Source organism: Amblyraja radiata, chromosome 27 (genome assembly GCF_010909765.2).
Source record: "Amblyraja radiata isolate CabotCenter1 chromosome 27, sAmbRad1.1.pri, whole genome shotgun sequence".
NCBI classification, from domain to species: Eukaryota; Metazoa; Chordata; class Chondrichthyes; order Rajiformes; family Rajidae; genus Amblyraja; species Amblyraja radiata.
The window spans coordinates 29,110,345-29,137,780 of record NC_045982.1 but is presented as its reverse complement, the minus strand read 5'-3'; the positions used below and the strand labels follow the sequence as shown (position 1 = coordinate 29,137,780).

General features: G+C 45.3%; 1 protein-coding gene across 1 annotated transcript in view; it reads right to left on the bottom strand.

Moving 5' to 3' along the window:
• The window catches only part of epha10 (EPH receptor A10), a 497,371-nt gene that overhangs the window by 424,201 nt on the left and 45,734 nt on the right, over nt 1-27,436 (bottom strand). Inside the window, exon 2 of the mRNA XM_033045476.1 lies at nt 10,278-10,342. Coding sequence (XP_032901367.1) covers nt 10,278-10,342 — 65 coding nt within the window. The remainder of the gene's footprint in view (nt 1-10,277; nt 10,343-27,436) is intronic.

Here is a 27,436-nt window from a genome sequence, read left to right as displayed (position 1 = left end):
TTCCGACCAAAACAGTAGGTTTCCGCTGTCCATTCCCTCCACAGGTGTTGCCGGACCCGCTGAGTTCCTCCAACACTGTGTGTTTGCCATAGGATTCCAGCATATGCTGTTTCTCGTGTACAATTTCCCCACCTCCTGTGTCATAGTCGAAGATTTTAACCATTAGAACGTCCAGCACGGGAACCTAACCGAAGCATGAACTCAGGATTAGATGAAAAGTTATACTTTATAATCCACAAACCTATCTCCAAAGATGTATTATTAGTAAACCATTCCATTCTTTTTTTTATCTTGACATTTGTGGGTTTTTTTTCCTCTTTCTCTCTTACTTCCTATCTTTAAAAAAAAACTGGAAGCAGAACCAATCTACAATTGATAATATTAACAATGTATGACTGATATACATAAAATGTTTATAATATGTTTGCTTCTAATAAAAATATATATTTTTTAAAAGAACATCATGGTAACAAACTAAAACTCTGAAAGATAAGCTCTTGCTCCCTGAGTGTTCCTGTAAATCTTTTTTTTCAGTGAAAAAGCTGTGCTGAACTGTGAAGGGAAATAAAAAATGCCTGAAAAACCCAGCGTCAGTTGGCATTTGCAGGAAGAGAGTCAAATACCTGATTATGGATTTCCGATCTGAAATATTAATGTTTACCTCACTGCATTTGTTTTTTATACAAATTTCCAGTATGTGCAGTTTTCCTTCATGCTTTTAATTTCCTCTGCTGAAGCACATTCTCATTGATTTTCCATTGAGAATAAAGCACATGGCAATGTAAAAGGTTGGAAACTGAATGGAAACTAAACAGCCCCAGGGCAAGCCTTGCTGGGCTGGTCCCATTTGCCTGCATTTGCCCCAGAGCGCTCTGAACCTCACCAATCCATGTATCTGTCCACACGCCTTTTACAGTCATAAATGTATCCGCCTCCATAGCTTCTGCTGCAGCTCATTCCACAAGTTCACAAGTTATAGGAGTAGAATTAGGCCATTCGGCCCATCGAGTCGACTCCGCCATTCAATCATCACTAATATCTGCCTCCTAATCCCATTTTCCTGCCTTCTCCCCATAACCCTTGACACCAGTTCTATTCAAGAATCTGTATCTCTGCCTTAAAAATACCCACTGACTTGGCCTCCACAGCCCTCTGCGGCAATGAGTTCCACAGATTAACTACCCTCTGACTAAAGAAGTTCTTCCTCACCTTTCTAAAACAGCGCCCTTTAATTTTAAGGCTGTGATCTTTGGTCCTAGACTCTCCCACCAGTGGAAACATCCTTCCCACATCCACTCTATCTATGCCTTTCATTATTCTGTAAGTTTCAATGAGATCCCCTCTCAACCTAAACTCCAGGCAGTAGAGCCATGTTGGCTTTTCTTGCCCAAATTGAGGTCCGTGGCCAGGATTTATGAGATGATCCAACTGTGATATATCAGATGAGAGGATTTGTTAGTGCAGTGGGAAACAATTGACTTTGGTCAGGGACTCACTGGATATCTTCATAGTTCTGTATCTGAGCCAGGCTCTGCAGAAGTGATGTGAGAAAGCTTTCACCCTGACCCAGATCAATTGAAAAGCTCAAAAGCAATTGGAAGTTTTTTGTTTTGGCAAAGCCCCATTTAGGGAGACAGCATACGGTGAGTGGATAAAGTTAAGGTATAGATTAAGCACAAAGTAACTGAAAGGAGGAAATCAAGGCCAAGGGTCACAATGGCATATTCACCAAATATCTAATATCCTAATATCCATGGAGCCTATTCTTGTGCTGTACTGTTCTATGAACTATGTTCTTATATACTACTGAAACCCTTCCAATAATATCATGACATGTATTCAATTTCCCTTTATCCAACACATATATCGTTCCTCCGTTTATATTTTATTAATTTCTTTTTTTTGTGACATTTCCTATCAAAAATCATATTCTTATTAGGTATTATTACCAAACAAATATCCTATATAATGTTTACATAGTGTATTAAATTTCCCTTTGCCCAAATCTTATATCGGTACTCATCAGTTAATATATTTTTTAATAATTTCATCGTTTTGACATTTCCCATCCAAAATCATTTTCTTATTAGATATTGGTATCAAATAACTAACCTATATAGTTTTTACATATCAGGGTCTAGAGATGGTTGTGTTTTTAGACTCTGAATCCAGTTCAATAAGAAGCAGGATAGAATGGAGGGAGCGTGACATTGAGATGGCACCTGAGGCACTTTGTATCTTCCATTGGTTTGGAGCTTGTCAGAAACTGATAATATTGAGATAGTGCGACCCTCCTGAAATTTTCCACCATGATTAAAAAGTTATTTTATTGTCCCATTGGAAAGTGAGTGGATTCAAAAACGATACCTGAAATAAGACTGACAATTCAGTCTCACATATTTCTTATCATTTTGGGAAGTATTTCCTTGGGCTTGAGAGGATATGACAAATTACGCAGGGCAAGTTATTTGTTTAATTTTGAGGGCTAAAAGTTGAATTTTGTCAGCTTTCCACCCAATAAATATAACAAAGACATCAGAACACATAACTACAGACTGATAAATAGAACAGAGAAGGCGTAGGTTTAAGGTGAGGAATAGTTGTTTCAATGAAATAGGAGAAGGAATTTTGTCAACCAGTGGGTGGTTACAATCGGGAATGCATTGTGAGAGAAGCAACAGAAAGAGAGAGATTTTCAGAGCATTTAAGCAGCATTTGAGCAAGCATTTGAATCATCAGACACAGAAGGCTACAAAACCAACTGTTAATAAATAGGATTAATATAGATAGAAGATACACACATAATGCTGGAGTAACACAGCCGCAGCATCTCTGGAGAAAATAAATAAATGATGCTTCGGGTCGAGACCTCTCTTAAATGTACCCAATCGTTGCCTTAGATATGGTGGGACAAGAGTGTGTTTCTATGTAGTATTAGACCACGACTAAGCATATTGCATCCCTCCGTGGTATACTAATTATTAATTTTAACTGTGGGGTCGAAATTAATGTGAAGTTGCCATTGGATCCTCTGGTTCTTGCATGAAGCTGGCAGAGGGAAGGCGTACTACAAACCCCATAATGAAGTCAGTGAGTATCCCAGTGCCCAGCGATAACTGCCTGAACTGCGGGCCTGAAAATACTGAGATCAATGAATGAAACACAATGGGATATGGTTAGGGTTCGGGCGAGGGGAGGCCATTTAAGACAGGGGAGGCCATTTAAGGCTGAGGTGAAAAAAAGCTTTTTCACCCAGAGAGTTGTGAATTTGTGGAATTCCCTGCCACAGAGGGCAGTGGAGGCCAAATCACTGGATGGATTTAAGAAAGAGTTAGATAGAGCTCTAGGGGCTAGTGGAATCAAGGTATATGGGGAGAAGGCAGGCACGGTTATTGATTGGGGACGATCAGCCATGGTCACAATGAATGGCGGTGCTGGCTCGAAGGGCCGAATGGTCTCCTCCTGCACCTATTTTCTATGTTTCTATGAATCCAAGGTGAGCCAGCCAGGACTTATTTCAGTTTTGTTTAGTTTAGAGATACAGTGCGGAAACAGGCCCTTCAGCCCACCGAGTCCACACATCAACACTATCCTACACAAACTACGGACAATTTAATTTTTTTTTAATACCAAGCCAATTAACCTACAAATGTCTTTGTAGTGTGGGAGGAAACCGTAGATCTCGGAGAAAACCCACGCGGTCATGGGGAGAACGTACAAACTGCGTCTAGACAGCACCCGTAGTTGAACCCGCGTCTCTGGCGCTGGAAACGCTGCAAGGCAGCAACTCTATCGCTGTGCCACCGTGCCACCCTACTACATGCTGGAAGAACTCAGCGGGTCAGGCAACATCTCTGGGGACAAGCGTGGCTTTGGAGTGAGTGTAATGGATAATAAATGCGGTTGACAAGAGAAGAGGAGACAAAGCGATTAACTAAACCCCAAAACCAAGAGGAACAAGTTCATGCAGAATAAACCAAAATTAGGGGATGTCAAATTACAGGTGGAAACAGGGACGTACATATGAGAGGCATACTGCAGCTTCAAGGTGAGAGGGGCACAGTTTAAAGGCGATGTGCAAGAAAAGTTTATTACACAGAGAGTGGTGGGTGCCTGGAAACCGCTGCCAGGGGTGGTGGTGGAGGCAAGATATAATAATGGTGGTTAGGAGTCTTGTAAATAGGCATATGCGTATACATGGAATGGAGGGATATGGTTCATGTGCAGGCCGAGGAGATTAAGAGGAAACACTTTTTCTCACAGACAGTGGTGAGTCTGTGGAATTCTCTGCCTCAGAGGGCAGTGGAGGCAGGTTCTCTGGATACTTTCAAGAGAGAGCTAGATAGGGCTCTTAAAAATAGCGGAGTCAGGGGATATGGGGAGAAGGCAGGAACGGGGTACTGATTGGGGATGATCTGCCATGATCACATTGAATGGCGGTGCTGGCTCGAAGGGCCAAATGGCCTACTCCTGCACCTATTGTCTATTGTCTATTCATTTATCTTGGTATCATATTCATCACGGACATTGTGGACGTTTCTGAATTACTTATCCTGCAACATAATGAACCATTCTACATTCCTGTGATCACCATCCCCTTTGATCTGTGTTTTCACACCTTACCCTTCCATATCTGTCTCTCTCTCTTCCCCGACTCTCAGGCTGAAGAATGGGCCTCCCTTTATATTTTCATCATTTGGCTGATCCACTTTACACTCCCGGACAAATAGGTTTTAGAATGCTGGCATGCAATTGCTCTGCACAGCTTAAATGAGTTTGCAGACCACGTTATAAAAAGGCATTCATTATCTACTGTTCTAACCTTACGACAGCAGCAGTTTCGCCTTTAGTGCCCAAGGGAGAACTATTTAATCAAAGTGTATATCAAAGTAAACAATAGGATTTCTTTCACGATCTCAGAATCAATACAAATGTAATCCTGAGAAGTAAATTAGTTATTGTGAGAGCTAATTATTGTGGTGAGGATTTCCCAGAAAATTTCCGGAGATTATTTAATAAGAGGTAATTATGGGCCTACCGAGTTATTCCACAATCAACAAGGTATGGATTTGCTTGTTGCTACTAAGTTTCTTCTTTGGAGAGAGTTGACCACATGATCGTGAATTGGACCCACAACATACAAAGAGTTCTATCAAGAGAGAACCCAAGATATCCGAGGGAGAAATGGAAATACTATCACTGTTGGAATAAAAGAACTCTTGTGAAGCTGCGAACGAGATGTATTCTGGAGGTGAAAAGGTGAATTTGGTCAGTAAAATATCGTGATTATAGACACAAAATGTTGGATTAACTCAACAGGTCAGGCAGTATCTCTGGAGTGAAGGAATGGGTGTTTTTTCCTTCTGGAGAGAATGAATGTTTTTTTTGGGGTCAAGACCCTTCTTCAGACTGAGAGTCAGCAGAGACAGGGAGACAGTGATATGGAAGGGCAAGGTGTGAAAACGCAGATCAAAGGGGACGATGATCAAGAAAATGTAGAATGGTACATTATGTCGCAGGATGAGTAATTCAGAAAATTGGGCAATAATATGGAGACAATTCAAACCTCACTCCGACAATGTTAATCCTTGCTAAATTGGAGCACCACGGCATTAAAATTGAGTAAGGGCTTAGGTGCTGCCAGGCCATTTTAGTCAAGTTAAATGTTCCTCTGCAGAACTGAGACAAGCTGCTGAATGGTGCCAGCGAATCTGTGGCCCAGATAAGTGCTGCAGAGAAGAGTGGGGCATCTGCTGAAGTCTTACAATGAAGTGTGAAATGCCTAGAGCTAATTGGGTCAATACAAACCAGATATACATCGTGTAAATAATGTTGCGAAGCATTACTTTGTTAGTTGTTGATTGGTTGAAATGTTAAGCCTTATCTGGGTTGTCTGAATCCCAAGGCACATGTTGCATTATTCATCTACGTTAGCTTCCTTCTGGAAGCCTTACCAGATACAATGTATTAGTTATTATGATATTGGGTTAGGGAACTGTCAATCATGTATTGTTGTAATCGATATGTGTTATTGGACTGTATAGGGACCACCTCCATGTAGTTCGGCCCCTCAAGGTTCGGGGACCTATAAAAGGCAGCCCACGAGGTCCGATGTCGATCTTCTGGAAGAGCGCTTAGGACTGCTAGACCTTTTGGAGTGTCTCTGCTTGCACGAGGCTAGAAGGGCTTGGCCAAGCAGATACAAGGATCGAACCCGCGGTGATTAGGTATCGTATAGGGGAATTTGTGTTGTGTTATCCAAAATAATGTTTAGTTGCTCAAGTGCTTGATTCAGTATTTTATTGACTGAAATTAGGCTGAGGGGGGAGCTTAGAGCGAGTTATTTACAACAACTGAGAAATATGATTAAGTTCAGGTTGCCCCATTTATGGAGGGGATGCATACCTAAAAATCCATATTTACTGCGATTTTCCATAATGCAAATCTCAATTTCCCATTGAATCCCACCTTATAAGTGAGAGGCGTTACAGCAGGAGAGTTTTCTGTCGGCAGTGAAGATGACTACTGCTGCTGGTTCTGCTTCACCGCAGGTGAACACTTAACAGCAACAAAGAAACTGCTGGAGGAATTCAGCAGGTCAGGCAGCATCCGTGGAATGAATGGACAAACAACATTCCAGTCCCTTGGGCCTGCAGGCCAATTAAGAGATTGTAAACATAAGGAGCTGCAGATGCTGGAATCTTGAGCAAAACACACAGTGCTGGAGTACCTCACCAGGTCAGGCGCATCTGTGGAGGGAATGGACAGACGACGTTTTGGTTTGGGCCTCAGCGTCACATCCCTGTGATCTATCCAATTGTAACCAGAAGGTCACCCTCACTGGGGAACCTTCTGCTTTATTACCAACTCTGTTGTTATCCAGGGCTTCTTCTTGGATTCTCCCGAAGTCCGAAAAGCTTTGCAATAATTCCACTAGCATGCTTTTAGCTCGCAGCACCATTTCACCATGAGATATTTTTAAGGCGGAGATTGACATTCTTAATTAGTAATGGTGTCATGGATTGTGGGGGGAACTGCTGGAGCATGGGATTGAGAGGGAAAGATAGATTAGTGTGATTGAATGGAGGAATAGACTTGATGGGCCACATGGCCTCATTTTGCTCCAATGATTTATGAATTTATGAACCATCCCCCTGACTCACTGACTCAAGTAAGATGTCTAGTAGCAGATGAGCAGAAAAATCCTCTATCTAACTTAACACTGAAGGTTTTGAGTTTCGCACCAGAATCAGTTTAGTTGATAGATACAACATGAGAACAGGCCGGGCCACCTGAGTCCAAGCCAATCAGTAATCACCCTATTTCTATGTAATCCCACTTTCTCATCCTTGTACATTGGGGATTTTCCAATTAATCCTCATGGTTCGGAGACCTATAAAAGGCAGCCCCACGAGGTCCGATGTCGATCTTCTGGAAGAGCGCTTAGGACTGCTAGACCTTTTGGAGTGTCTCTGCTTGCACGAGGCTAGAAGGACTCGTATGTCTTCGGGTTGTGCGAGGGACCCATGCTGTCACGGGGACAAAATGCAGAGTCCACATAGACAACACCCAAGGTCAGGATTGAACCTGGGTCTCTGACGTTATGAGGCAGCAGCTCTACCAGCTGCACCACTATTCCTGGTTCCTAACTTGATATCTCTTACCAGCAACTTTATAAAACTGAACAAGGCATGAATTGTAGCTTTGATACGATATTTGACCAAGGTAAAGTATGGACCACAGTTTGAGAAATTGCTATGACTGTCTATCTCGGCCTCATCGCCCAAATCCAGCTAATCTGTTGTGTCGTCAGTTTGCAGACGACACAACAGTGATTGGGCTGATCACCAACGGTGATGAAACAAAGTACAGGGCGGAGGTGCAGTACCTGGCGGACTGGTGCGCACGTAACAACTTGTCACTAAACACCTCCAAGACCAAGGAGCCGATTATTGACTTCAGGAGGTCCCATAATGGAGAATACGCCCCAATCTCCATTTACGGGGAAAGTGTGGAGAGAGTGTCCAGCTTTAAGTTTCTGGGCACTCACATTTCAGAGGACCTCACATGGTCCACCTTCACTGCTGCGCTGGTCAAGAAGGCACAGCAACGACTGTTCTTCCTGAAGACATTAAAAAAGACTGGTCTGCCCCAACAGCTGCTGACAACCTTCTACTTCCGCACCACAGAGAGCATATTAACGTATGGCATCTCTGTGTGGTATCTCAGCTGCACGGAGGCGGAGAGGAGAGCTCTTCAGCGCGTCGTCCACAGAGCACAGAGGATCATTGGGACACAGCTACCAGACTTGGAGGGCATCTACCACACACGGTGCCGCAGGAAGGCCGTCAGCATCCATAAAGACTCCTCACACCCTTGTAATGGACTGTTCGAACTACTTCCGTCCGGCAGACGTTACAAGGCCTTCTACGCCCGAACCTCCAGACTCAGGAACAGCTTCATTCCCAGAGCTGTAGCGGCTCTGAACCGGCCCTGCTGATTGCCCCCCACCCCCCCTGGACTGTCTCCCTTGGATGGTCACATCGCACAGACACATCTGCACTTTAGTCTGTTGAACAGTTTTTACTGTTTTACTGTTCTTTTTACAATCCATGTTCTCTGGATATCAATACCTAAATCCAAATTTTATTAGTTATTTATGTTATGACATCGGCTGGAAGCTGCATACCAAATCTCGTTGCGCTTATGTGCAATGACAATTAAATATATTATTATTATTATTATTATTATTATTATTAATCCCCTTCACCCCATTCCTAAATCCTAAACAGCCTCACTTCTCCTGGGGCTCCTTCATTGCCAGAGTGAGGCCACATGCAAACTGGAGGAACAGCACCTCATATTCCGCTTGTGTGGATTTCAACCAAATAGTATGAACATTGAATTCTACAATAAGAAACCCCCTTCCCCATTCCCCCCCCCCCCCCACTTCTTCCCCCTCTCCCCCATCCCCTTCCCTCTCTTTGCTGTGGCTATTCCCACCGCACACCATTGAACAACCATTTCTCCCACTATCCCTCACCCTTCTCCCACCATGAGCCCTTCTACTCACTCATGTTAAGTGGCTTCATATGACATTTATCTCCCTTCCTCCTCCTCCTCCCCCTTCTCTCATTACCCCTTTGTCCACCCTAGTCATTATCAGTCCCACAGTTCTCCACTATTTTCTCTCTTGAGTTCACACCTTCCCCATTCCCCCCCCCCCCCATGTTCAGACTCTTTAGTCTCCTTGTATCCCTTTTCTCTCATTTAGTCCTCTTTTGTCACCCGTTTATCTCCTTTTCATCACTAGCTTTTACTCAGCAATCAGAACCCCCCCCCTCACCTGTATCCACCTATCACTCAGTAGGCTTTATCCTAACCCCACCACTTTTCCAGCTTCTTCTACCCTGCTACAATCAATCTGAAGGATCCTGGCCTGAAACATCACCAATGCACTCCCTCCACAGCTGCTGCCTGGTCCGCTGATTTACCCCAACATTTTGCTTTCTACGTAAAATCCCAGCATCTGCAGTTTGTCGTGTTTCAAGTGGATGGCTTTCATCAGGTATTCCCCTCCTCCAACTTTCTCGTGAAGTATTTTTAGCTCTCAATGTTCCAATGAAAGGTCAATGAGCAAAACCATTAACTCCATTTTGAACATTTTCTGTTTTATTTTAAAATCACTAACTTGCCGACTGGGTAAGCAACACACATGGCCTCGAGCGTCAATAAATAGTTGCAATAAATCATTGCAAGACAACATTAACTTGGCAAACATTTTATGCATACTTAGAAACTTTTTTGTATTAAGATAAATTAAGAACACACAAGCTGACACAGATCACTGGCCATGTAGGTCCTGATTTCCTAACAAGAATGATTCAGGAGTGGAGGCTCTGGTTCAATGTGTGGTGCTTGTGAACCAATCAAGTTAACATTAGGTCAATGGTGATGAGAGAGGCTGGTGTGATCTTGCCGATCGGGAGTTATTCAAAGGCAAAGTGGGTGGAGGAATCTGTGGAATTCATTGCCACACAAGCCTGTGGAGGCCAAGTCAATGGATATTTTAATGCAGAGATAGATAGATTGTTGATGAGTACGGGTATCAGGGGCTATGGGGAGAAGGCAGGAGAACATGGTTAGGAGGAAGAGATGCATCAGCCGTGATCGAATGGGGGAGTAGACTTGATGGGCCAAATGGCCTAATTCTTCTCACTTGTGAACGTATGAAGTTATCTGACCGGCAAACAGTAAAGAAATGCTTCATTACTTACTCCATCTGATGGGTGAGCAGTCCATCGCAGCTCGGCTTGTGACCCTTTAGAATCCAACAAAACGACTAAAGTTTAAACACAGAAAAAGAAAAGAAAAATTAGTAAACCAGTACACGTTGAGCAATTGTGTTTAGTTTAGTTTATACAGCATGGAAACACCCCCTCCGTCCCACCGAGTCCATGCCAACCACTGATCACCCATATACTTGTTCAATGTTATTCCACTTCCGCATCCTACGTGCCAGGGGCAATTTACAGAAGCCAATTCATCTACAAACTTGCTTGTCTTTGGGATGCGGGAGGAAACTGGAGCAGCCGGAGAAAACCCACGCAGTCACAGGGAGAACATGCAAACTCCAATTAGACTGCACCAGTCGTCAGGATTGAACCCAGGTCTCAGGTGCCGTAAAGGGCCTGTCCCACATTCATGACCTAATTCACAACCTTTTTTACTCGTGGACATTTTTTATCAGGCTAGAAAAACGCCCCAACCTACTTGATGCCACGAGTACCTACGACTAGCATCACACCCTGTCATGACCTCATGACGACCATGCTGCGAGTATGAGTCAAGGGCAAACTCGGCAGAGGTCGTGAATTAGGTCGTGAAAGTGGGACAGGCCCTGAAGGTAGCAGCTCTATCGTTGCGCCACTGTGCCGCCCATTGGTATCTCAAAGCTTAATCACCTCCCTCTGTCAACAACAGCAGGACAAAGGAGCTGGTTATTGACTTCGGGAAGCATGGTGGAGTACAGGCCCCAACCAGCATCAGTGGTGCAGGGCTGAAATGACTGAGAGCTTCAAGTCCCTTGGCGTAAACATTACCAACGAGCTGTCGTGCACCAAACCCATGGAGGCGACGGCCAAGGCTATTCAACACCCTTGGGGAGACTGAGAAAATTCAGCATGTTCACAATGACTCTTAGATTTCTACTGATGCACCATAGAAGGTATACCACTGGGTTGCAGCAAGATTTAATTTGGGAACAGCTCTGGCCAAGATCGCAAGAAATTGCAGGGAGCTGTGGATGTCGCCCAGTCCATCACACAAGCCAAACCTCCCACCATTTACACCATCTACACTTTACACAGCCTTATGCAAGGAGCCAACATGAATAAAGACCATACCCACCCCAGCCATTTCTCCCCCCCCCCCCCCCGCCTGCAGGAGCATGAAAGTATGCACCACCACACTCAGGAACACCTTCTTCCCCTCAGATTTCTCAATGGTCCTTCCGTATAATAGGGTACAGCTGGATTAATAAAGCATGTCCAACCTCTATGAACACCCACTAATCCAGGAAGCACTCTCTTCTCCACCCTTTCCAAAGCCTCACATCATTCCGGTTACAAATACAGGCTCACCAAAATCTTAGAGCTGCACCATGGCTTCCTGACTCGGATACTCAATGCCCCAACCTACGCTGGCACGCATGCCATTTGCCTTCTTTACCACTCTATCTACTTGTGCTGCTGCTTTCAGGGAGCTATGGATATGGCCCCCAAGATCCCTCCGTACATCAATGGTCTTGCCATTAACTGTACACTTGCACCTTGCATTCTACCTCCCAAAGAACAACACCTCACACTTGCTCGGATTAGACTCCAACTCCCACCTGTGCAATCGACTGATAAAATCTGTTTGAATATCATCCGCAGAGGTAAAAATGTTTCCACATCACGGCAAAATAATGTGCAGCAAGATGCTGGGGAACTATTTATGAGAAGGCATTTTGTAACAATAGCTCTGCGGGGTCAAACTACTGCTGTGAAGCCACACTGTGTTTCAGCTTTATAAAGAATAAAACACTGGTGGCAATGGCATAGTGTGGAGCGCTGTAGTGCTCCATGCCGTCTGGTGAGTGATTTCTCCCTGCTACCTCTTAAATTTAAAAACCGTTTGAACAACAGCCTTTAGCAGCAGGTGCAGATGGGCTTTAAGCAGTGCAGAAAAATTGAAGACAGTCTGGTTTCTTTGGGAGCAGATTTTCCAGTCATTGCTGGCAAGTTATGGCTGCGCTGTTGCACCTTACAAGATCAGACCAAAAAGGCCAGCAATAAAAAAAAAAAAAGCAAATAGTATATTCGGCCCAACTGAGGCTGTAGCGTTATGGTCAGTAGAGTTAATTAAATCAAACTTAAAGTGATGTAACGCGAGCTCATGACAATCATGTGGGGGGAAGCCAGCCATAAAGTGAGTGAGAGGGTGGGGATAGAGGACAAAAGTGTGGCAAACGTAGAGGGCAAGAGTGAGAAGATGTACAAAGGAAGGAGAGGCAAAACGATGTTACTACCGACGCACTCCACAGCCAACTCAATACTCTGGAGGGGTGGTTGCAATTGTGATAAAGTGTATGTGCTCTCCACTGTCTATAGAGCCAGCTTCACAATCAACATTGCGTTAATGAGCAGATGGTCTGTTATAAGTGCTGATTACAAGATAAATGTTGGCCGGGATAGTAGGCCAGGCTTCCCTGCTGCTTTCAAAAATGCCCTGTGACCTGTTGTCTCAAACTCAGAGGGCAGACAGAACTTTGATTTAATGCCGCATCAAAAAGAAGGCATCTCTGACAGTACTGGGCCACGATCACTGCAGGCTCTGTCCCGCCCTTACTTTCCAGCTTTCTCCCACCTTCCTCCATCAGTCCAAGAAGGGGCCAGATCAGAAATGTCATTTGTCAATTACTTAAATGCAAGCACTCTTTCTAACAGATTTAAGGTGCCCCAAGTTTGCACTCAGCAATAAACCAAGGCAGTCACCAATAAACTCAAGTAATGCTTCCTGAAACATCTAGCCATCTCGAGCTAGAGCCTCCTTTATTCCGGCTACTATTCTATCCCACCAGTGGCACCGTACGATGGCAGCTCCGCCGGCAGTCTCTTCGTTTTTTCAACTTTTTATAAATTTTTAGTGTTTGTTAAAAGTTGGTTTTAATGTTCTCCGGTTTGTCTTCTGTGAAGGGGAGGAGATCGGGGGAAACTTTTTTTCAGGTTCTTACCTTGCCGGAGATGCGATTGATTTTTGCATCGCATTCTCCGGGCGCTCTGCGGCCTACCATCGATGGAGCTGGAGGCCTCCTCAGACTGTCATGAGCCCCACCGCGGGGCGTGGACTTACATCGGAGCTGATCCCTTGCCTGGGATCGCTCCAACCGTGGCCTGCGGACTTACCATCGAGAGCTCACAGTCTCGGGAGAGGCCGAGTCGGGAGCTCCAACGTCATGGGTTTGATCAGCCCCGGTTCGATCGCCCAGCGCGGGGGAGCTGACATCCCCCCCGATGCAGGAGCTGATCGCCTCGATGCGGAGGGCCCAAACCCCGCCGGCTACGGGAGTTCAAGATCGTCCCGTCAACGTTCAAGGCCCCCGACCGCGGGAGAACAAAGGGAAGAGACTTGAACTTTATTTCGCCTTCCATCACAGCGAGGAATGTGTCAGAGTCACTGTGTTGGATGTTCATGTTAAAATGTGTTTTTGAGTAATCTGTTGCTTTTTATTTGTATGACTGACTTGGCAAATGAAATTCCTCGTATGTTGCAAAACATACTTGGCTAATAAATTATTATTCTGATTCTGGTAACAGTATCAGTTGAATGATACCACTGATGTTCAGTACTTGTGATATCTATAAACTACCAGGACATCATATTCAAGAACTCATGCCGACAGCAAACCAGGAAACAAAAAGCACATATTTAATGAACTTTACGGAGTGTTAAATAAAAACACGTGATGAAGAAAGAAGCTGGAATATGTTATTAATATTTTAAGATCCCTCATTGCAAAATCATTTTAGTGGATTGGAGGATACGTGCGTGGAATTGGTGTGGGAAGGAATTGCAGATGCTGGTTTATACTGGATCGAATCAAAGTGCTGGAGTAACTCAGCGGGTCAGGAAGCATATCTGGAGAAAAAGGATGGGTGACATTTCAGGTCTGAAGAAGGATTCTGACCCAAAAGGTCACCTATCCTTTTTCTCCAGAGATGCTGTCTAACCCGCTGAGCTACTACAGCGCTTTGTGTCTATCAATGCGTGGAATTGGTTTTATTTTAGGTTAGACTCTCTGCTAGGTCATGATAGGAGCAGCATTCAAAATCTCACCGACTTCAAGCAAGAAAGTGATGGGTTTTCAGGAAAAGTTGCAGAAGAGCTTAAACAGATAGCCAGTGTAAGCATACTGACATACTCCTTTTACTCCTTTTACGCTCGTTTCGAGAGGGGCAACACCACTCCAGGTCTGCCAACTATCGACAATACCGCCAGCGGGCTGGCTACCGAAGCTGAAGGGAGGAATGTTCACACATTCTCGCTGTCCGAGCACGACGTGAGGAGGGCTCTGACACGGGTGAACACGAGAAAAGCTGCAGGCCCCGATGGCATCTCGGGGCGAGTACTCAAGTCCTGTGCTACGCAGCTAGCTCCAGTGCTCACTACATTATTCAACCTCTCCCTGGACAAGTCCGTGGTCCCTGCCTGCTTCAAAAAATCCATAATTGTACCGGTACCAAAAAATGCCTCCCCAGCCTGTCTGAATGACTACAGTCCGGTGGCCCTTACCTCGGTAGTCATGAAATGCTTTGAGAGGCTGGTGAAGAAACACATCTGCGCCTTCCTCCCTCGGAACATGGACCCGTTGCAGTTCGCATACCGTCCGAACAGATCCACGGACGATGCGGTCTCCCAGGTCTTGCACACCGCTCTCTCCCATCTGGACAGCCAGAAGGGGGGCTACGTGAGGATGCTGTTCATAGACTACAGTTCAGCCTTCAACACGATAGTCCCCACCAGACTGGCCGGGAAGCTAATGGAATTGGGGCTCAACACCTCCCTGTGTGCCTGGGTCCTGGACTTTCTCACCGCCAGGCCCCAGGTAGTCAAGATGGGAGGAAATACATCGAAGTCCCTCACCCTGAGCACAGGATCGCCCCAGGGTTGCGTCCTCAGTCCCCTATTGTACTCCCTGTACACACATGACTGTGTGGCTAGGTTCAGCTCCAACACAATAATTAAGTTTGCTGATGACACTGTGGTGGTGGGCCTGTTCTCAGACAACGATGAGAAGGCCTACCGGGAGGAGGTGGCTGGTCTAGCACTCTGGTGCCAGGGTAACAGCCTCCTCTTGAACATCAAAAAAACGAAGGAGCTGATCATGGACTTTACGAGGGCACATCATCCGAGGACGTACACTCCATTGAGGATAAATGGGGATCCTGTGGATAGGGTGAACTGTTTTAAATATCTGGGAGTCCACATCTCCGAGGATATGACATGGGCATCACACGCCTCAGCACTCGTGAGTAAGGCAAGGCAGTGCCTTTACCACCTCAGGCAATTGAGGAAATTCAGAGTGTCTCCGAGGATCCTCCAGTGCTTCTATGCAGCGGCGGTGGAAAGCATCTTGTCCGGGAACATTACCATCTGGTTTGGGAATTGCTCTGCCAAGGACAAGAAGGCTCTGCAGAGAGTAGTGCGTTCGGCCGAACGCACTATGGGAACTTCACTTGCCCCCCTGCAGGAACTATACATCAGGAGGTGCAACTCCAGAGCCAACAATATCATGAGAGACCCCTTCCACCCCTGCAACGGACTGTTCCAGCTGCTACGGTCAGGCAAACGCCTCCGTTGCCATGCGGTGAGAACGGAGAGGTTGAGAAGGAGTTTCTTCCCAGAGGCCATTCGGACTGTAAACGCCTATCTCACCAGGGACTAACTCTACTGAACGTTTTTCCTTCCATTATTTATTATGTAAAAGAATATGTGCACTGTGGGCAGCACGACTCTCGTCAGCAGCGGCCTCTGCAGTCCGTCTGCGTTTTTATAATTTTATGTCTTATGTTTTTATGTAGTTTTTGTTATTTTTGTTGGGGTATGTGTGTGGGGGGGTGGGGGTGGTGTGGGGGGGAGGGGGTAACTTTTAAATCTCTCCCTGCACGGGAGACCCGACCTTTTCTTTGTCGGGTCTCCGTTGTTGTTGGGGCTGCAACGAGGAGTGGCCTCCAACAGGAAGACCGGGGGCTGTGGTGCCGACTACTCACCTCACCGTCGCGGAGCTGGCCGAGTCCAGAGCGGGTGGAGCAGTGGTGGACGCTGCTGCGACCCGACCCCCGGAGATTCGGTGGCTGCAACTGCGGGCCTGGCGGACGGCGGCACCGGGAGCCCGCGGGTCCCTGGAGGGAGACCGCTTTTCCGGGCTCCCGCAACGGCGACTTCTCCCGCCCGAGTTGCGGGGTTGAAGAGCTCCTGGAGCGGGGCCTTACACCATCGCCCCGCGCGGCTTGGAATGGCTGCGGGACTCTGCGAGCGCACGCCGGGGGCTCTAACACCAAGACCCGGTGCGCGACCTTGCATCACCCGGCGTGGCTTTAATGGCCACGGGACAATTCGCCATCGCCCGCCGGGGGCTTTGACTTTGACTCTGACATCGGGGGGGGGGGGGGAGTGCAGTGGAGAGGAAAGTTTTTTTGGCCTCCATCACAGCAATGTGATGGATGTTTATGTAAATTATGTTGTGTCTTGGGTCTATTTGTTTGTAATGTATGGCTGCAGAAACGGCATTTCGTTTGGACCTCAAGGGGTCCAAATGACAATAAATTGAATTGTATTGTATGTGTGTTATGATTGTGTTTATAGTTTGTTTGGTTGTTTGGTTGTTTGTCTTTTGCACAAAAGTCCGCGAGCATTGCCACTTTCATTTCACTGCACATCTCGTATGTGTATGTGACAAATAAACTTGACTTGACTTGACTTGACAACAGATTCATAACTTCCACAGTAAATCAAACATAAAGTGCTGGAGGAACTCAGTGGACAGGGCAGCATCTGAGGATTAAACTACTGTGTCTAAACTGACTGTTGTTTTTAGGCAATAACGGGAGCAATCCCAGCAAGTTTGTAATCGTTAGGGGCCTGTCCCACTTAGGCAATTTTTTGGGCGACTGACGCAAAATTTTCAACATGTTGAAAATTTTTCGCCGACAGTGGCGATAATTTTGCTATCGTAGGTTGTCGTAGGTGGACGTATGTGTTGTCATTGGTTGTCGCCGGGTGTCGTTACTGAATTCTACTAAAACTAGTCCCTGGCAGTCGCCTAAAGAGTCGCTTAAGCAGGACAGTCCCTTTACAATCATAGTCAACTTGCCCGAGGATGTGTTCTTCTCTGCGCTTTATATCTGATCAACACAAATATTCTTGACCCACGTGCAGGCTATAAATAAGTAGTTGGATGCAGTACAGATTTCCATTGATGGCACAATGTTTCCCCAGTACACACACGTGGCCTTTGTATAAGCAACACATATACAATCTTAATTGTTTTCCTTCATTTCCTCAGTTGGGAGAGACTGGTATGACAGGACATAGTTACAAGAAGGGGCAGGCCTTTCAAACCGGGTTGTGTAGATATTTACAGCACAGAAACAGGCCCTTCCTTCATCCAACATTGTTTCTGCCGGTCATGATGTCAAGATAATTTAAGACACCTCACCAACGTGCCTTTCCTAAACAAATCTCATCTGCCTACACGTTATCCATATCCCTCCAAACTTATGTGCTTATCAAAAAGCCTCTTAGACGCTACTATTATATCAGCTTCCACCCCCACCCCGTGCAGCATGTTCCATGCAGCCACCACTCTCTTTGGGGGGGGGGGGAAAAACAAAAAAAAAACGGCCTGCACATTTCCTTCATACTTTGCCCCTCTCACCTTAAAGCCATGCCCACCAGTCTTTGACATTTCCACCCTGGGAGAAAGGTTTACCCTCTCTGCCTTTTGTATACTTTCACCAGGTATCTCCACCCTTCCACCTCTGGTATCCGAGAGAAAATAATCTAAGTTTGTCCAGCATCTCCTTGTAGCTAATACCCCCTTGCAGAAGACAATAAATCTCTGGAATTCTCCAGGTTTGTGGTGGCTATATCACAGGAGGTATTTAAAAACAAGTATAGTAACTTGTCGAACGATCAGGGATTTGACTGCAATGAGGAACAGGCAGAGGAGATGAGGTCTGGAATTGATCAGCGATGATGGTATTGAATGGTGGGGCAGGCTTAAGGGACATGGTGTTCTTGTGAATGTTCTTATTTCAAAATAAGGTCTTATCTGGTCTTTCAAGCACCCCATTCGGATTGTACACTTACAAGTTTCTGGTTTGCAATCCGTAAACAGCCTCTAACACCCAAACCAAAATCGGTACTTCTTAATAAATAAAAGGACATAAAGTGCTGGAGTAAAACATCAAGTCAGGCAGTGTCTCTGGAGAACGTTTCAGGTCGGGACCCTTCTTCAGATTTCTTCGCCCAGACTAGAAGCGTCACCTATGCATGTTCGCTAGAGATGCTGCCTGACCCGCTGAGTTACTCCAGCACTCCTTTTTTGTAACACAGCATCTGCAGTTCCTTGTTTCTACCTCCTTGATCAACTTTGAAAAATACGATGTGACGTACACTGGAACAAACACTTTTAACACTGATTGACACAAAATGCTGGAGTAACTCAGCGGGTCAGGCAGCATCTCTGGAGAGAAGGAATGGGTGATATTTCGGGTCGAGACCCTGCTTCAGACTGAAGAATGGTCCCGACCCAAAACATCACCCATTCCTTATCTACAGAGATGCTGCCTGTCCGGCTGAGTTACTCCAGCATGTTGTGTCTATCTTCCATTCAAACCAGCACCTGCAGTTCTTTCCTACACTTTTAAACACTGATCAGATTGTAAATGGATTTCTGAAATATGCAGCAAGCTCTTCACTTAATGAAATTTGAATTCGCACCACCCGGGTAGGTTTCAAGCATAGGTCAGAATGTGTTTCTTAATGTGCAGCCCGAACGATTGACAATGCAAGGAAAGTCAAGCTACATTTAGGTTGCATTTCCTTTTGGCATTGCTGCTCCCAGGAGGTATCAAAATTCACATCTCACCCATCTTATGTGCGGATTATTATTACGCAAAACATATTTAATTTTCATCGTTTGCTCCATTAAGTTCTCCATGACCCTTAATGTTTGCTAAATGACTCTCACAGTCTATTACTGTCTCACTCTTACTGACAAGACCCATGCAGCGTGGTGGGTCCCTGGAACACACAGCCAGGGATGGTAGTGGGGGCTGATGCGATAGTGGTGTTTAGATGATCACATGGATATGGGGCGAATGGAGGGATATGGATCGCCTACAGGGAGAGGAGATCAATTTAACTTGGACTAGAGATGTCAACACAAGAAACTGCAGATGCTGGTGTACAGAAAAAATCAAAATGCTGGAGCAACTCAGCAGGTCAGCCAACAGCTCTGAAGAACATGAATGGGTGATTTTGGGGCTAGACTGATTAGTGTGGACATTGTGGGACAAAGGACACAAATTGCTGGAGTAACTCAGCGGGACAGGCAGCATCTCTGGCAAGAAGAAATGTGTGATGTTTCGGGTCGAGACCCTTCTTCAGACTCAACCCGAAAAGTCACCCATTCCTTCCCTCCAAAGATGCTGCCTGTCCCGCTGAGTTACTCCAACATTTTGTGCCTATCTTCCATCATGAACATATTCCCTTCCTCTGCCTCCACAGCCCCCCACAGGTAAAGGAATGCAAAGGGTCACAATGCTCCAAGGAAAATAACTCCTCCTCGTCTCGCTCTTAAAAGGGTGACCCCAGTTTCCAAATGTAAACATCTGCCAGGCGAACATTGTTCTCAGCATCCAACCTGTCGACATGATTTACAATCAAGATGCTGCTATGTGGTTATCAAGAAAACAAATGAATAGAATCGCAAGATCCTATAATTGAAATTCCAACCTAGTACAGAACAGGAGCTTTGGTGTAACATAAACTGTTGTGGAATGAGATTTCAAAAACACAGTTAAAATCCCCAAATAGTGATCTATGAAACCAATGGCTCTGCTTAAAATTGGAAATGAGAGGGAAATAAGCAGTGAAGAGGAAATAATCCAAATTCAAACACATTGATATATAAACCAACATGTGGAATTAGGTAAATCTGTGGGCTGTTAGCAAATTATCTGTCCCTCACACAATTACTTCTTTGATTACTAATAAGTACCTTTTACATTTAAGGAGATTTTAATGAGAAATGGACTGCACACAGCTGGGCTTCGAAGCCAATTACAGAGACAGCCTCAATAATTATATAGCACATAAATTGTTTGATACGCATCTTGCTGCATTAAATAGTCTTTAGATTCATAAAGGCCAATTTCACATGGCAAGACACGCACATCATAAATGATGAAGAACTGAAGAAAATTTGGTGTTCTGAGGACTAATTTATTCAGTTACAAAAGTACTCAAGTTTTTAGCTTCCCACTAAATCTGTTAAATGCATTTTATGGAACAATAGTTAATGAATACAGTGACGATGGCAGCCAACCCACTGGGAATTCATGTTTGTTTGTCCAGTAAAATAACATGGAGCAGCCTAACCCCATAACTTGCATTTGATGTTTTCATAAAATATTAAGAGCAGCATTATGACCACTGCCATGATCATTAGACAATGACCACCCCGAGGGTTCGCCGGTCAGCGAGTTTCGCCCGAAAGTTCAGCAGTTGATGGGACTCCCCCACCCCGAACGTTTGTCTGGGCCCACCTGAAGGCTGGTTCGACGGGATCGGTCAGCAGGACCGGTAAACTTGCTCAAAGGCTCGTCGGTTGGCATAACCAAGAGGGAGCTGGAGATATCGGACGCAAGGAGCAAGGGCCGGTAGGTAGGAGGGTGAACCAGGATAATACCTTCAGCGCAGGAGGTAGCCCCGGGACACAAAGATGGCTGGGCGAGGAGAGGAGAGGAGCGTTGGTTTGTGGGAACTTCTCCAGTACATCGATCGTGTGAGCTGACCGAACAGCACCAAAAATAGCACATGTGTAATATATATGCAAATGAGTATCACTGTGCAGTTGCATACGTGACAAATAAAACACTATTGACTATTAAATCCCTCTTCAATCTCCACCCTCTGTTCCATCTCCCAAGTTCTCCACTAACCTATTCCCATCCCACCCTCTCTGCTGTTACAATCAATGCCCTACTGACCTCCCAACCTTAGTATGGATCTCTTGCAAGTGCTGCCTCAAAGAAGCATCCAGTGTCAAAGACCCTCAGTGCCCTGACCACACTCGCATTTCACTCTGACAATTGGGAAGAAGACACAGGAGTTTGAAAACCACAAGGTTCAAGAACTGCTCCTTCCTTGAGCATCACACAACACCAACTGATGAACGTAGCTCTGCTCCCAGAGGCCATTAGGATTGTAAACTCCTATCTCACCAGGGACTAACTTTTACAGTACCACTCTACTGCTTTTTTTTTTTAATTGCTGTTTTTTTTTCCCTTTTTCCTTCCGCCCACAATATTTAATATGTAAAAGAATATGTGATTCTGTTCCATTCTCTTTGTAGTTTGTTTGGTTGGTTGTTTGTTTGGCTTTTTGCACAATGTCCGCGAGCATTGCCACTTTTCATTTCACTGCACATCTCGTATGTGTATGTAACGAATAAACTTGACTTGACTTGAAATAAACTTGACTTGTGCTGGAGAAACTCAGCGGGTGCAGCAGCATCTTTGGAGCGAAGGAAATAGGCACCCGCTGAGTTTCTCCAGCATTTTTGTCTACCTTCGATTTTCCAGCATCTGCAGTTCCTTCTTAAAAACTGATGAACGTAGGTGTGTGTTGGGTTGTATTACTGTATTCAGCCTTTTGTTTGAACTAGTATTGGAGTTGTTAGTTTATTGAATTTTGTTGGTTATTTTTTTAAATCTATGTGTATTGTGATACAGGCCAGTTATGTGGTTCCATTGTTCAGTTGTTGATACACAAGACGATTAAACACTCATGACTCTTATTCTCCGTTCTGTTTCCTTGCCATTATCCAATTACTCCTCCTTGGAACGCCAAACACCCCTAAAAATAGTAAGATTAAACGAGAACTTACCAGTTTGAAGTTTGATCTGTATTTTATGAGGAGTTACGATGAGGGATTACGTGAAGAACCCGTCCAGCACGCATGCGCGACATACTTCAAAGCAGCGGTGTGGAATCACAGAAAACACAATAATTGAAATAAACATAGTAAAGATAAGGAGAACTAAGATACCAGTTGATCTCTATAATTGAGGGTGGGAGCGGAGGGCATGTAATCTCTCATCGTAACTCCTCATAAAATACAGATCAAACTTCAAACTGGTAAGTTCTCGTTTAATCTTACTAGTTTACTTCGGCGCTGGGCTTGGCTCGGAATGCTGTCGGTGACTGTGGACCGCAGCATTGTGTGGTCCAGGTGCCGCCGGTCGCCCCCCACTGCTGGAATCCTCCTGGTCCATAGCAGCCCGACGGGAACGACCTTCCTTGGTGTTTTCCCTGTTCTATTCCTATTTAAAATAATGCAGAACAGGGTTTCAAAAACACCATGTCCTCAGAGTAAGTTTGCTTACCTGAAGGTCCGTTTCAAATTGTTGCGGGAGAGCTCGTACTCCCGTCCGTCGCTGTGCACTGCGTGAGACGCTATGTCGTGCATGCGTGCTGGACGGGGTCTTCACGTAGTCACTCACGTGACTCCGAAGTAAAATTGAACAATCTCTTCACCGTCATGCACCAACCCATCCACCTTTATTCCTGTTTTATCCCCAAGTGTAATCCAGCAACGTTGCTTTTAACAGCAAGTCGTAGTATTGACTCCATCATACAGTAATCCTTTGAGTAGATATTTCAGGGCAGTACCTATGCCTGAACTAAAGATATTAAGAGATTCAGAACATAGAACAGTACAGCACAGGAACAGGCCCTTCAGCCTACAAGAATATGATGCCAAGTTAATCTAATCTCTCCAGACCACGTGATCCATATCCCTCCAGTCCCTGCACATCCATGTGCTTGTCCAAATGCTTCTGAAATGACACTCTCATATCTGCCTCCACCATCGACTCTGGTAATATTTTCCAGGCACCCACCACTCTGCAAAAACTCTTGACCCGCAGACTTCCTTTCATCATTGTTCCGCTATAAAGCTGTGCCCTTGAGTCTTCGACATTTCCACCCTGGGAAAAAAAGGTTCTGACTGACTACCCTATCTACGACTCTCATAATATTGTACAGTTCTGTCAGGTCTTCCTCATCCTTTGATGTTTCAATGAAAACAATCTAAATTTGCCCAACTTCTCCTTATCGCTAATATCCTTTAGCCCAGAATATAGAAACAAGGAATTACAGATGCTGGTTTACCGAGGAAAGATCAAAAATGCTGGAGAAACTCAGCGGGTTAGACAACCTGCCTGGAGAACATTGATCAGTCTGAGGAAGAGTCCCGATACGAAACATCACCTAATGTTCTCCAGGAATGCTACCTGATCCGCTGAGTTACTCCAGCATTTTGTGTCTACCCTCTAATCCTGGTGAACCTCATCTACACCCTCTCCAAAGCCTTCACATCCTTTCTGCAACAGGATGACTGGAACTGCACACAATACCCCAAATGTGGCCAAACCCAAGTCCTGTAAAGGGCCTGTCCCACTTTCACGACCTAATTCAAGACAACTGCCGAGTTTGCCCTCGACTCATACTCACAGCATGGTCGTCACGAGGTCGTAGGTAGGTAGTAGGAGGTAGTGATGCTAGTCGTAGGTACTCGTGGCATCAAGTAGGTTGGGCGTTTTTTCAACATGATGAAAAATGTCCACGAGTAAAAAACGGTCGTGAATTAGGTCGTGAAAGTGGGACAGGCCCTTAAAGCTGCAACATGACTTCACGACTCTCACAATCAAAACATCCGGGCACTAATGCCGAAAATTCATTAATGATCATCAGATTTATCAGGTTTAAGAGGTGACACCGAGCATCGATATCTCATTCTCTCTCATCCTGCACTGTACAGTAATATTCCACTTAATATTGTGGAAACGTGGAAAAGGTCCGTGAAAGCAGAATAAGCCTACAAACAGCTGCTGAGCACCACACCTTATAATACGACTTTGTTAGTTGCCTCAGCAAGAAAATTATGACTGCAACTGAGATGTATGACAAAGGAAAGCAGGTGAGCGCTCATCTGAATGGATGGATGACTTGCAGCCTGTGTGTACGGCAATGGGCTGTGTGCACATGCACACACATTAATTTAAACTGTCATCACCAAGAGAAACAACTTTTATTTATGTAGCACCTTTTAATATTTTAAACTGTCACAGAGCAGCAGCTAATGTAATGGCTTGCTGCACAGGAGGGGAGTGTTTGAAAGGTTGACTCAGACTTGAAGGTAGAAGATAAATAGAGAATGATGTCAAGGATTTTTTTGGGGGCGGCACGGTGGCGCAGCAGTATTGTTGGTGCCTTACAGCGCAAGACACCTGGGTTCGATCCCGACTATGGGTGCTATCTGTATGGAGTTTATACGTTCTCCCCGTGGGTTTGCTGCGGTTTCGTCCACATTCCAAAGACGTACAGGTTTGTAGGTTAATTGGCTTTGGTAAAAAGTGTGTGTGTGTGTGTGTGAGGTGTGTGTGTGTGGTGAGGCGTGTGTGTGTGGCGAGTGTGTGCACGCGCTTGTTTGTTTGCACGGTAGTGTGCACGCATTAGCACATGGGGATCGCTGGTCGGCACGGACTCGGTGGGCCAAAAGGCCCGATTCTGCGCTGTATCTCTAAACTACAAAGTACCCAGACTTTAGGAAAAATTTGTAGAGAGCAGTCATTTAGAGCAACACTTGCTCTCATGCTAACAGTGCCTTTTTTTTTTAGACGCTGCTCCAGATGGCTAGAGTAGCGTGTTTAACAACGTCCAAGCTTTTTGCCAATTGGGATACTGAGTTTGAGTCTGAGGCAATGATGGAGTAGCTTGTACGAGCTACATCTTAGCTTCCGCGTATATGCACTGGGGTCGCACATCGCAATTTTCCCCATGCAATCCATCACCATCTGTCTGCGACAGTCCATTAAATAAAAAGAATAGGTAGCTCACACTTATGTATGAAATCAAAATAGAAAAATTGCTGTCTGCAAATGTCTATAGAGGGAAACAACATATCTTTGTGCAAAATGCAGTGCTGGAGGAATTCAAAGGGTCAGGCAGCATCTGTGGAGAGAACAGACAGGTGGCGTTTCAGGTCAGGACCCTTCTTCAAACTGAATAATGAGTGATAGAGTCATACAGCATGGAAACAGGCCCTTCAGCCCAACTCTTTCAGGCTGACCAAGGTGCCCCATCTAACTAGTCCCATTTTCCCCACATGTGGCCCATATCCCTAAGCCTTTTCCATCCATATACCTGCCAAAGTGTCTTTTAAATGTTGTTATTGAACCAGTGTGAGGAAGGGACCCAACCCAATATGTTGCCTATCCACTCCTGCTACAGATGCTGCCTGACCCACTGAGTTACTCCAGCACTTTGTGTTTTGTTCAAGATTCCAGTATCTACCGTTCCTTGTGTTGTGTGTTATATATTGTGGTTGCCCACCAACCTATAAAGTGGTGAGGATCCGACTTTACACATATTCCTCTTCACACTCACCAAATATCTAAAGTGCTTCACAATTACTTGAAGTCATGGCTGTGTCATGAAGAATGAGACCAACGGCAGACCACATGCTCAAAACGCAGCAAGATAACAGGCCGATAACCTGTCCTGAGAGGTCATAAGGTCAGAAGTGATAGGAGCAGAATTAGGCCATTCAGCCCACTGTCTACTTCGCCATTCAATCATGGCTGATCTATCTCTCCTTCCTAACCCCATTCTCCTTCCTCCTCCCCATAACCGCTGACATCCTTACTAATCAAGAATTTATCTAAGGTAAACAGAAGTGCTGGAGAAACTCAGCGGGTGCAGCAGCATCTATGGAGCGAAGGAAATAGGCAACGTTTTGGGCCGAAACCCTTCTTCAGAAGAAATTATCTATCTCTGCCTTAAAAATATCCACTGACTTGGTCCCCACAGCCTTATGTGGCAAATAATTCCACAGATTCACCACCCTCTAACTAAAGAAATTCCTCCTCATCTCCTTCCCAAAATACCGTCCTTTAATTCCTAGGTAATGATCTCTAGTCCTACTCTCCCGCTCGTGGACACATCCTATTCACATCCACTTTATCCAGGATAGAGGGATCAACAGCAGGTGGAAGACTCTTCAACATGTTTTAGTCCATCAATGAGTGGGAAACACTAATCACTGGAAAAGCTCAGCGCGATCGCCCAGTTGTTTTGTTGTATAGAACGTAGAACAGTGCAGGACAGGAACTGGCCCTTTGGCCCATAATGACTGTGCTGAACTTGATGCCAAGTTAATCTGATCTCCTCTGCCTGCACGTGACCCATATCCCTCAATTCTCTGCATGTCCATGTGCTATCGAGAAGCTTCCTAAATGCCACTATCATATCTGCCTCCACCCACCATCCCTGGTAGCATGTTCCAAGCATGCACCATCCTCCATATATCTGCCCCGTGTATCTACTTTCAACTTTGCCCCTCTCACCTTAAAGCTATGCCCTCTAGTCTTGGACATTTCCACACTGGGAAGAAGTTTGGCCGTCTCTGCCTCATAATTCTATATACTCCTATCAGGTCTCCCTTTCGACCTCTCGACATAGCTCAGCTTCCTGGCCGATGGCGAGGGTTCAGGTGAAGGGACATGTTTTCCTATGGATACAGGAGAAAAGGCCAGGGGACCGGGAAAGATGAGATGCGCGTGGTCCACATTCCTTAAATCTCTGCATGCGTCTCGCTAAAACCCTGCTTAATGGAAGTCCATTCTAAAATCTTGCAGTAGGATACAGATTCTGTGAAAAGACATGTTACTCCTGGTCTCTCCACCTGGATCTCACAGGCCTAGATAGAATGGATGTGGAGAAAAGGTTTGCAGTAGTGGGAGAGTCCAGGACCAGAGGACACAGCCTCAGAATAAAAAGACATGCCTTTAAAATGAAGATGAGGAGGAATTTCTTTAGGATGGTGAATCTGTGAGGTTCATAACCACAGATACTGTGGCTGTGCAGGCCAAGTCATTAGGTATTTTTAAAGCGGAGATTAATAGGTTCTTGATTAGCACGAACGTCAAAGATTGCAGGAGACTGGGGTTGAGGGGAAAAGTAGATCAGCCATGATTGAATGGCGGAGCAGACTCGATGGGCTGAATAGCCTAATTCTGTTCCTTTGTCTTGTGTCAATACC